An 11275-nucleotide genomic window follows, 5' to 3' on the forward strand; every position below is an offset into this window, starting at 1 on the left:
GGATTACCGTTAGGGAGATAAAAACTTAACGGAAGAGTCGTCACTTCGTAACAAAATAATAACATAAGTGACTAAAACGTAACATTTCAAACATATGTGACTAAAATATAACATGAGACAAACAAAAGCGACTATTTTTATAATTTACCCTAAAAAGAAAGAAAGAAGAAGATAGAAGGCTGATAATTTCGCTTAACACCTGAAGACGATTAGAAGTTAATGACAACTTTGATTTAAGGAGAACAAAGGAGCTCTTTTTGGAATGAGGAGGAGGTCAGGTTTCGAAAGAATTTCATAAATCAATCTTGTAAGGAAGGATGTACAGTAAGGAATATATTTTCTGACATAACTAAGGTTTTCCAAATTTGTTTTAGTAGTCCCAAAAGCATTACCATAGGTAGATTTGATTAAAGAGAACTGGAAAAAAAATGACAAGATGCCTAGCTATTTTAATATTTTAGTATGAATTATAAAGATAACAATAGCGGGCATTAGTAACTGAAAAATAGGCTCTTTTGAACTAACCATGCCAGAAATCAGCTGAAGACAAGAACAGTTAGCGGCATAGCCTAATAATATTTTACCAAGTCCAAGCTTTTCAAGTCAACGTTGTTTTCTTCTTGATGCTATTTCCGAGGCCCAAGCTTTTCCAACTTCAGTCTGGAACTTCCCTGTAATATAAGTTAATTACCTTTATTAGCAGCCAAAATCAAGTTTGCTCATGAATAATGCAAATTATTAGTTTTAAATCAACCAAGCAAGTTTAGGTTAAATACTAAAGATAGAATGGCATCTATGTACATTAATAAGTTTGCTGAGGTGAGCTATCGTTAACAAAGCGTTTCCCAGTTTCAAGGTCAAAAAGAGATGAGGACTAATGAAATTTTGTTTTAATCGGAAATGGTTTCCTCAACAGAAGTTCTTAAAGAAGCAGAGCGTGAAGAATCCTTTCACCTTTACCAAGTAGGTAAGATCATTTTTCTGAATCCTGTATCACCTCCAAAACAGTCAGACAAAACCTTCCTGATTACACTTCCCATTCTCCCAACTCTTACGTCGTTCCAAATTCCACTACTTAAACAGCATCATTATATAACGTCTTAAGTTCTTAAGCATTGTATTCGCCTATAAGCATTTTTTTTTTCTTTTGCTCTCAAACTTTTCTAAATGCTACTCGTCTTAAAACCACTAAGTATTATAATGACATATTCTATTAGCTCCGCTGCTTATCTTCATTTTAATTTTGTCTTCCAGGTGAATCATATTATGCCATGTCAAACGGCATTTAACAGATATGTCCAAATTGAACCAATGAAACGTCGAAGGGCTTAATTGAACATCTAAAACCAATTAAAAGGTAAAATTCAGTTACTGAACTAGACTTTCAAATTTATTCTATTTTTGAGTTTAAATGTCTTAAAAATTATTAAAATCCATTATGGAAACAAAAAAGAAAAAAGAAAAAAGTAAAAACCACAGAACCGCAAAAGGTTTAAATTACATACCAGCAGTTGACTGGAAAAACTCATCCAAATCCACCCCTTGCTCTGCATAAGTCAAGATGAAACATTGTTACAATGAGTAATGACTACAGAGATTAGTTATAATTGAAAAGTAGGCGCAAATTTTGAAAAATAAATAATTTAAAAAGACAGTATATCTTAATTTTCTAGAATGTTAAGACATTCCACAGCATATGAAATGCATGCACCACAAGTCCATCACATAGATTATTTAAGGTCAGAAGCCAGTGTAATGTATGCAAGAAGGCTTTGAATTTAAACAGAAACACTAATCAAACTAAAAAAGAAAGGTAGTTGACAATTAATAATTTACGATCTGTTAAAATGGTCATCCCTGTCAAAAATGCACATGAAGCCCAAGATCCAGGAACAAAAATATGATGAAATAAATCTCAGCAGCAAACAAGAGACATTTATTTCATCTCAGCAACATATGATATCAGAATGATTTTAAATTTTAAGCGTTAGGTTGTACTGATGCCTCATTTATAAGGAAAAAGCTGATCTATTACGTATGTATTAGAATAGTTACACATAAAATAAATAATAGCTAGTACAAATTTAAACTTGAAATTAGAAAAATGAGTAAAAACTCTAGTAAAATATAAGAGCTCTTCAAAATAAGTGAAAAATTTTCCTTCTCTTTGCTAAAAATAAGTCATGAGAGTAGCTAAATATTACCAATTTAATTAGTTTATTGCTAACTCATATACTAAAACATGTGTAAAAAATAGGCTTAATGATAAATTTAGCCACTAACGTTTGCATGTTTTGTCAAAATGGCCCTTTCTCGAGCCTTTTTTGGCCATCAACCTTTGTTTTTTTTTTAATTCGCTTTTTCTAATAGATTTAATGAATAAATTCAAGGTTTCAATTTTTCTTTTCTTTCAAAAGGTTTCAATCTTTCATACATTTGTTTATGAGAAGTTTTTCTACTAAGTTAATTTTTTTTAGATATTTATGTTTATTTTCTTTAAATTAAGAGTTATTTTTTCAATTTAATGTATTATTTATTTATTTTATTATTTTTCCACATCTAATTATCTTATTGGGTTATCTAAGTAATAAATTATATCTCATTAAAAATATTCCACATATGAAATTCCACATCATCCCCATTAACTTTTTTAACGTTATTGAAAAAAAGAACAAAGGTTGATGGCCAAAAAAGGCCAAAAAGTACAATTAGGGCCATTTTGACAAACGTTAGTGGCCAAATTTTTCATTAAACCTAAAAAATAATACTCCTACCAAATGTAGCATGATCGTATTAATTTTATAAAAAACTAATTTACCATCTTAGTAAATAAATCAGCAATAATAATTCCAATACTCAGCTTTCATTAAGACCATCAAAACCTGGCTTTATCCTACATTGCCTCTAAGCTTCAAACACTCCTTTTCCTTTTTCCTTTTTTCTTTCTCCCCAGCTTGGCTCTCATTCATAGAAAGCTATAGCTTATTCTTGAGAAATGTTTAAAACTATTTAATGTTTCTGTAAGCCATATGTTTAAGGTGAATTGCCATTATGATCAGATCATAAACGCTGATGCTTATGCAAATATGCAATGATAAAAAATCAAGGGAAAAAGTCAAGAACAAGAAGTCTTACCATTCTCATATTCTAAGGCTTGAAGTATCATCTCCACCTGCATGTAACAGGACAACCCAACATCAAATTAGAAAGCATTTATCAGCTTAGAGAACTATGATTACAGACCTAAAAATATGTTTATAGGTAGCTACTGATAAAAAATCACCAACATCAGTTGAAATAGGATTAAACTCGCAATAATTTGAGGTCTAAATGCTATAATCAAAGGAGAACTAAACTGAATATGCATAGAGATTGGTGAATGAAAGATTAATTCATCATATGTACTGAAGATGAGATAAACACAAATAAGCAGAATACAAAATGAAAATTGAACAACTTACAACCATAGGTTGGAAACAAAACAATTACTATTTTTATCATCATACAAGTAACTAAGCATGCTACTCATCATCACTTCTAGAGCATAATAAAAGTGTAATAAATGAGATGTTCCGTTTTATTGATAAATCATGAATAATAGAAATATAAAAACACTAGCATTACATACCTTGTCAAAGTCTTTGACGATTTTGGCTTCAGAGGAAGTATTTTCTTCATATTCCATCCATAATTCCTCTATTTCTTTCGCTGCAATCAATTAAGCAGAAAAATTAGGTCGAATTATACATCATTATGAGATTCAAGTTCAACCCATCTCCCCCCCCCAACCATGCCCTCATTTTTCATAAACGACTATGAGTTAAAAGAAAGAACAATTAGGTAAACCTCTAGACCCTCCACCAAGTAATTTGCACATATGATCTAAGGCTTCACGCTCTCTTCGACTCTTCTCAGCCTTAGAAATACCATCTGAAGGGGTAATATCACCAACTATGGCTGTTCAAACACATAGATAAATACAACATTGTGATTATGGTAAGCTAAAAAAATCATATTTATACAAACAAATCAAATTTTAATTTGTTTAAAATTAAGCTAAAAAACCTTTTTTTAATCTAACCTTCAGCGATATCATGAACAATGGCCATTTTAACACACCTAAATAAATTAGAAGAAGAAGTAGAAGAAACCTCTCAGTCAAAGAATTAACTGAAATTTGTAAAATATTAAGGGAAAAAAAGGGTAGTACAACTAACTTGTCTTGATCAATTCCAGGAATATCAGAAGCAATTAAAGCCATTAATCCCATTCGATACATATGATCAGCTATTGATTCCGGATTCTGTACATCTCTCCGCACCCACCCCGCTCGTTTCGTCGTCTATTCATTCCAACAATAATAATCACGTTACAGAACTATATCAAATTAAAAGAAAATACAAGGAAAGAAATTATTCAATTTTTTTTGAGTGAATAATTTAAAAAATACCTTGAGGCGATGACAGAGAGTGAGAAAATCGATGGCAGAGGAAGCGGAGGGGGGAGAAGGGGCAGCAGCGTCATTGGAAGGATTGATATCGTTACCGTTGGTGAGGGAAGAAGATGATGAGGAAGCCATTCGGAGAAAAGAGAAGGCAGTGGGGGGAAGAGAGGTGTGGGCGAGGAAAGATTTGAGGCTGAGTTGAGTTGAGGAAGTGAAAGAAGGGACTAGGAATGCCAGTGAGAAGGCTCTACAAGGAAACACTATTCGGCTCCCACTCCCCATCTTTTTTTTTTTCGGATTTTCTTTTTCGTTTCCCTCTTATTTTAATTAATTAATCTGATTCGTTGCGGCAAATATCAAATTTTTGGTGGAAAAAATGGTATAATCCAGAATATTGATTCAAAAGTTCGATCTGAACATCCACGTCACCATCTATGCGGCAATTGACGGTCCGCAATCTACAGCTGACCTCGCATTTTATTTTATCCTTTATACACGTTTTAGTACTAATTATATAGATTTTCTGATACCTAAATTTTTATCGAATATTGGTAAATATTTTTATGTCCAAAAGCTAAATATAGGCAAAAAAAAAAAAAAGGGGGAAATTCGAATAAAGGATGAAGTAGACTTCACGAGGATAAAGCTCAAAAAAATAGAAAAACTAGTAAGTGATTTGTGGTAATTTGGTATAGCAGATTAAATTAGTTTTCACATTTAAGGAGTTTAAATACAATCAATTTTATTATGTTTTAATTAAATTTTAATAGTTTCGTTTACATTAAATAAAATTTTTATTTGAGTTTTTTATTAACTTTACGGTCGAATAAGGCCTAAGGTGAGCTAATATACTTAATGAGTGTGCATGAGACCATCAAAGGGCATACAAACTTAATATTGGTCATGGTGTTGCAACATGGGGAGTTCGATATCACAACTTAGGGAGTTTGATATCACAACTTAGGGAGCAAAGTATAAGAATTCTAAGACTGCCTATAACAGCCCATTTTTCAGTGGTGACGTAACAGTGGTTTTAGGACCACAAATTTTCGCCATATCGACCCGTAAATATTATTTATAGAATATTTACAGAGTCATTAGAGTCATATTAATTTTTGGTTAAGAAATTTTAACATTTAGATACCTAATTAAATAAAAAGAAAAAGGTGCAAAACTTAGTAATTATTGCATTTAGATGATCAACTAGCTTAATTACTAAATGAGAAATGACCTATATGGCAATCAGCCCTTAGTTATTATCGTTGGACGGAAATTGGAATGAAAATGATAAAATAACATATGTTTAATGACAAATTTGTAATTAAATCAAAATTAAAACAAAATTAAATGAAGAATAAACATTTTCTTCTTCAAATTGCTGAAACACCATAGCTAGGGAGAAGAAGCTTCGGTTGTGTGGTTTTCATTGCATGTAAGTGAGATTGATACATGTTTCTTATAATTTTTATGTTTTTGAAATCGTTGCAACTAGTCCAACTAGCTTATACCTCCGTTTTTTAATCTATTAAAATTTTTAGAAGTTTCGATTGATGAATCTTGGTTGTTTTTTATGATAATTATGTGTTTGAAGCTTTGATTGTGGTATTTGGTTGTTTTGTGAAGTAATTTTTATTAGTTTTTGATTTAATGATTAAATTGTTAAAATGTCAAAATTTCAAGATTTGGTGGTGATTTAGTTGGGACTATTTAAGGGCCTAGATTATTCGACTGTAAATTTTGACTTGAGAAAATGGTTAATTTGATGATTTTCGGGTTAAAGGACTAAATTTAAAAGTTGTAAAAGTTAAGGGCAATTATGTAATTTCAAAAAAAATGGTATAAATGTAGAACAAATTGGAATATGAAATGTAAGCTAATAATTGGAAAATTTTACATTTTAGATCAAGACCCTGTTGATTTACGTGGAAAAAAGAAAATTACAGAATAGTCCCTAAACTTTTGCAACTATTACAATTCAGTCTAAGTAAGTTCGTTCGGTTTGTAATTTAATATTTATATGAATTGTATGATGATATGATATGAACTAGTGGATATTAATTTTTCAATTGATGACATAAAGTTGTTTAGGAAAATGTTATTGAATTTCGGTACTTGAATCGAATGAACGAGTGATAGAGTACAACTGAATGATGGCGTGTTACGTGGGGTTAGAGTGGAGTTGATGTGGTGTGTTATATATATTTTCCCGAGTATGCCAAGGTTCAGCATTTGTTGTGAACCCTCGTGTTATACTATCTTCTTCTAGCGTCTTATGGGGGTGGATGTATAACCTACGGGCTAGGCATTTAGTGTTGAGGCGTGTTATCGATTGGATTAGCTCTCATGAGCGTTTTCATGTTTCGGTTGGACTACTTGTGTACTCATATCTATAAGTCATTCATTAGGTCATAAATTATTGTATTATAACTTGTTTAATGACTTTGAATGGCATGACACGTACTTGACATCTAGAATAGACTCTGTTGTGGACATGTATGTTACCGGAGAATATTATTTGAACTTTGAATTGAAATATGACAATCACCAGTTTGTAATTGTGGATGACAGGAAATATTTGTTGTTGAATCATTTTTTTATTTGATGGTTAAATTTATTTCTGTAAGAATTATTGTTTCTGTCCGTCGAACTCACTAAGCTTCAATAAGCTTACTTGTGTTACTTTCTATTTCTTGTAGATGCTTTTGAAGGTTGGACGATCGAATCAGCACTCAAGTCACACTATCCATCAATTTTCGATAGTTTTTGAATGTTTGTTTTGGATTATATGGCATGTAATAAGCTTGTTTTGTCATTACTTTTGTTTAGTATGTAAATATATAAAGAGTGAGCCTAAGTGCAAGTTGATAACTTATTGTGATATATGTGAATGATGGAAGATGTCTTTGGTATAAACTTTTAGCATCTCTATGATTAATAGATTATATTGAAATGTTGTGAATTGGGGTGCCTATGATAGGCATATTGGTTAGAAGTTTAAGTTGTGTGAATTGGCATGTTTGGGTGATGATTTATATTGTTGTATAAGTGTATACTTGTGGTACCATTGGTTAGGCACTTAAGATGGTTGAATTAGCATGATTTGAGCTTGTTTAATGACATTTTGAATAGGCCCAATGGCTGGTAAATGGGTTACTCAGTGCCCAAGAATTCTTGAAATAGTAAACTTGATGTTTAAGGTTTATTTAAGTGTACACGGCCTGGGACACGGGCTACCACATGGCCATGTGCCACACACGGTCTAAGACACGGCCGTGTGTATTAAGTCAGTGTGTTACACAACCTGAGACACGACCGTGTGTCGCAAGTCAGAAAGTTACACGATTTGTGACACGACTGTGTGACCCAACTTAGTGAGTTACACGGGTAGAAACACGGGCTGGGACATGGCTGTGTCCCCTGTTTTTGAGTTTTTTTCATATTTTCCTAAAATATCCTAATTTGTTTCAAATCAGTCCCTGATGGTTTTAAGATTAATTCTTTAGTCCCTAAAGCTCGATTTAAGCCTCGTAGATGTAAGATATTATTATAATTCAATTACTTTATGGTATTTGAGAAATTATATTAAAATGATCATGATTTTACTTGTTTATTTCGGTTAACTTACTATAGCATTTCGTAACCCTTTTTCGGTGACAGATACGGGTTAGGGGGGTTACACTGTCTTCAGTGCCGCAACACACACCTAAAACCATACTAAGGCTAAGCATATTGCCTTAGATGTCACAACACAGGCACTAAGGTGTTGCAACATTGATCTTGTACGAGAAACACTTACGAGCCAAGGGCGCTTTAGTCTGCACAATCAAATGTTTAATACGAGAGCATCAACTGACCTAGGGTTGAGGACGACAACAACCCTATATCTATAAATAGGCTCATTTAACACTTGTTATGGACAAATTTCATATTTTATAATTTTCGTTGTAATTTTTGTTTTTAGTTTTTCCCTTTTCTTAGGTTTTAGGTTACTTCTAGTTTTTACCTTTGTGTTTTTTGGGAGATCTAACTTGTAGACTCGGTCAACTCTTTGTGGATTCTACACTTTATTTAATACAATTCAGGATTCTCTTAAACATTTTCCTCTTGATTTATTATTCATGTTTATCTTTAACATCAAGTTTATTGTGTTTATGAAATCTATGAGGGACTAATCCTCTTATGGAGTGGAGGTATGACTAATTAATTATTGTGTAGGGATTTCTTAGAGAATCAGTTGCTTGGGAGAACAAGAACTTAAACCTTAGGCTTGACGACCCTAGGATGTCATTTAGTAGGAATTAACCAAAATTGGTATGGCCTATCCGTGAATACTTTAGCACCGAATCAGTTTGGACTGTGTGGTCGAGAGATAAGTAGTTCTTTCCAACTCATCGGTTTAGTGGAAGATCAAGAGATCTTGCTAGGGTAAGGACTAGCTGACTGAATAGAAACTCGGAGTGACAGTTAGTTAAGATTACCAAAGTAAGCTAATCGTTCATGCTTAGATTTGATTCAGTTTACATCTTTTGTTTCCTAAAGTCTATTTATTTATGTTATTTTCTTTATTATTAAAACCCTAAAAATCTCTCTTTATGTTTATTAGTAATATAATTTATTTAAAGTACTAATTAAATCTATTTGTGTTTAGATTAGGATTAATTTAGTACTCGCCTCTCTTGGGTATGATCGTCGGAGTACTCATTTACTTCGTTGTAACTGAATTACAACTTGACCCGTATACTTGTGGATACCGCTTATTTCATATCTTTTGTGAAGGTTTCTCCTCTGGACGTCAGTACGTCCCGATGCAGTCAAGTTGTTGGCGCCATTGCCGGGAAGGCAACATCACTAGATTAATTTTAATTTTTGCATTTAATAGACTACTTAGGAAATTTTTAAAATTATAGATATGATTTTTTTTCTTTATTTTATTTTTTTAACAACTCTTATTTTCTTTTCGGTTTCAGTGTATAACCTGTAGTAGGGGATCTACTATAGAGCCAACTATAAAAACAAAAAGAATAATCCGTAAGAATAATTGACAACAACAGCAGATGCAGAACCCACCACCTGCTACAAGCAATTTACAACTGCAAAACAACCCGTTGTTCGACGAAATTGATAATAATAACCAACAAGATTTACCACCACTACCACAGCTACGCGCAAATATACCCATGGCATGCAATGAAAGAACTTTAAAGGACAACGCACTACCAAGTCTGAAAATGGTTCAAGGAAGTATAATATGGCCAACCATCACGACTAACAATTTTGAGATTAAACCAGAAATGATCCAAAATAATTTGCAGCTCAGTGGCACAATGATAGAGGACCCAAATAAGCATTTAAAATGGTTCCTTCAACTTTGTGATACTTTCAAATATAAGAGGGTCACCAATGACGCAATCCGTCTTTGACTGTTCCCCTTCTCCTTAATAGATAACGCTTTCTCTTGGTTAGATTTGTAAGCACCAAGATCTATCACGACATGGGATGAACTCGTAGGAAAATTCTTACAGAAGTTCTTCCCTATTAGAAAAATGGTTCAACTAAAGAGAGACATCGCAACTTTTAAACAATCAGAAGGAGAACGTTTTCATGAAGCTTGGGAGCATTTTAAAACACTAATTTAAAGATACCCACACCATGGATTATCCGAGTGACTAAGACTGCAAATTTTTTACAATGGGTTGGATGTACACGCATGATTGGGACTAGATGGAATCGTAAGAGGAGCCCTAATGAACAGGACATAAGATGATGCATATGAATTCATAGAGAGTATGGCAATGAATTCCTGTCAGTGGCTAACCGAGCGTTACACATATGGATAGAAACCATCTACGATCAAAGCTGTCCAAGAGGATGATAGATTTCAACAAATAGTGGACAGGTTAAACCATATAGAATCCTTATCCAGTGTGTCATCAATATATGGAGGAGATAAATTGCCCTTCCATTATATCAATAATCCTACCGAGGACGTGAACTATATTGGGAATAGAGGTGGAAACCCTTATTCAAAAACTTATAACCTCGGGTGGAGAAATTACCCAAACCTAAGATGGGGCAGAAACCAGGTAGGAAGTAATAATTCAAACCAAGTTAAAAATGCTAATTATCAACCTCATTATCTATAGAAACCTCAAGAAAGGGTCAACCTAAATGACCATACTATATGTGGTCAATGCTTGGTTCGAATTGAGGGTGAGATGTAGTCAATGAGGATAAAAGTGAAATAAGTACAATCTGAGAGTACCAGTATGATGAAAACATTGACTAAACTCAAAGATCAGATGAGCCAATTAATAAGCATGATAGGAGATATCAAAAGGCAAATTGTCACGGGAACCTCGAGTAACATAGAAAATAATCCTTAAAGAGAGGGTGTAACACCCCTTACCCGTATTCAACGTCGAAACAGCACTCGAGGCATTACCTGACTTTTATCACAAAAAAATATACAAATTGAGTCATAAATTTTACATCCAAATTAAAACCATTTGTATTCAATCATAACGTCTCTAATACGAGCCTACGTGGCCCAAAAACATGCTTTGGAAATGGTCCGAGACTAAACCGAGAACTTTAGAAATTTTTACAAAATTTAAAAATTTTTTGCTATAAACAGGGGTCACACGCCCGTGTAGTTTTTGGGACACGCCCGTGTGGACAGGCCGTGTGGTCACACACGCCCGTGTCCCTAACTCTTGTAACTTTCTGTTTTGCAATGCATGAACAAATTGAGATCGCACGATCAAGTCACACACCCGTGTGCTAGGCCGTGTGGTTAATTTAATTTTCATAAAATAGGTGCAGACTTCACAC

At 33.2% G+C, this 11275-nt stretch overlaps 1 protein-coding gene and 1 non-coding gene across 2 annotated transcripts; both read right to left on the minus strand.

The window, feature by feature from the left end:
• Positions 1-418: 418 nt before the first annotated feature.
• LOC107957134 (5'-deoxynucleotidase HDDC2) lies at positions 419-4805 on the minus strand. The gene is made up of 8 exons (XM_016892573.2): positions 4451-4805; positions 4218-4342; positions 4082-4119; positions 3847-3957; positions 3629-3708; positions 3136-3172; positions 1506-1547; positions 419-671 (listed from the first exon to the last, which is right to left on the minus strand). The coding sequence occupies exons 1-8, from the start codon at positions 4724-4726 to the stop codon at positions 604-606; spliced, it is 777 nt and encodes a 258-aa protein (XP_016748062.1). The 5' UTR covers positions 4727-4805; the 3' UTR covers positions 419-603.
• Positions 4806-9994: 5189 nt separating this feature from the next.
• Positions 9995-10100, minus strand: LOC121230126 (small nucleolar RNA R71). Its single transcript, XR_005928078.1, has one exon. It is a non-coding gene; the product is annotated as a small nucleolar RNA R71 (small nucleolar RNA).
• Positions 10101-11275: the final 1175 nt, after the last annotated feature.

Source organism: Gossypium hirsutum, chromosome A05, assembly GCF_007990345.1.
Source record: "Gossypium hirsutum isolate 1008001.06 chromosome A05, Gossypium_hirsutum_v2.1, whole genome shotgun sequence".
In the NCBI taxonomy this organism is placed as follows: domain Eukaryota; kingdom Viridiplantae; phylum Streptophyta; class Magnoliopsida; order Malvales; family Malvaceae; genus Gossypium; species Gossypium hirsutum.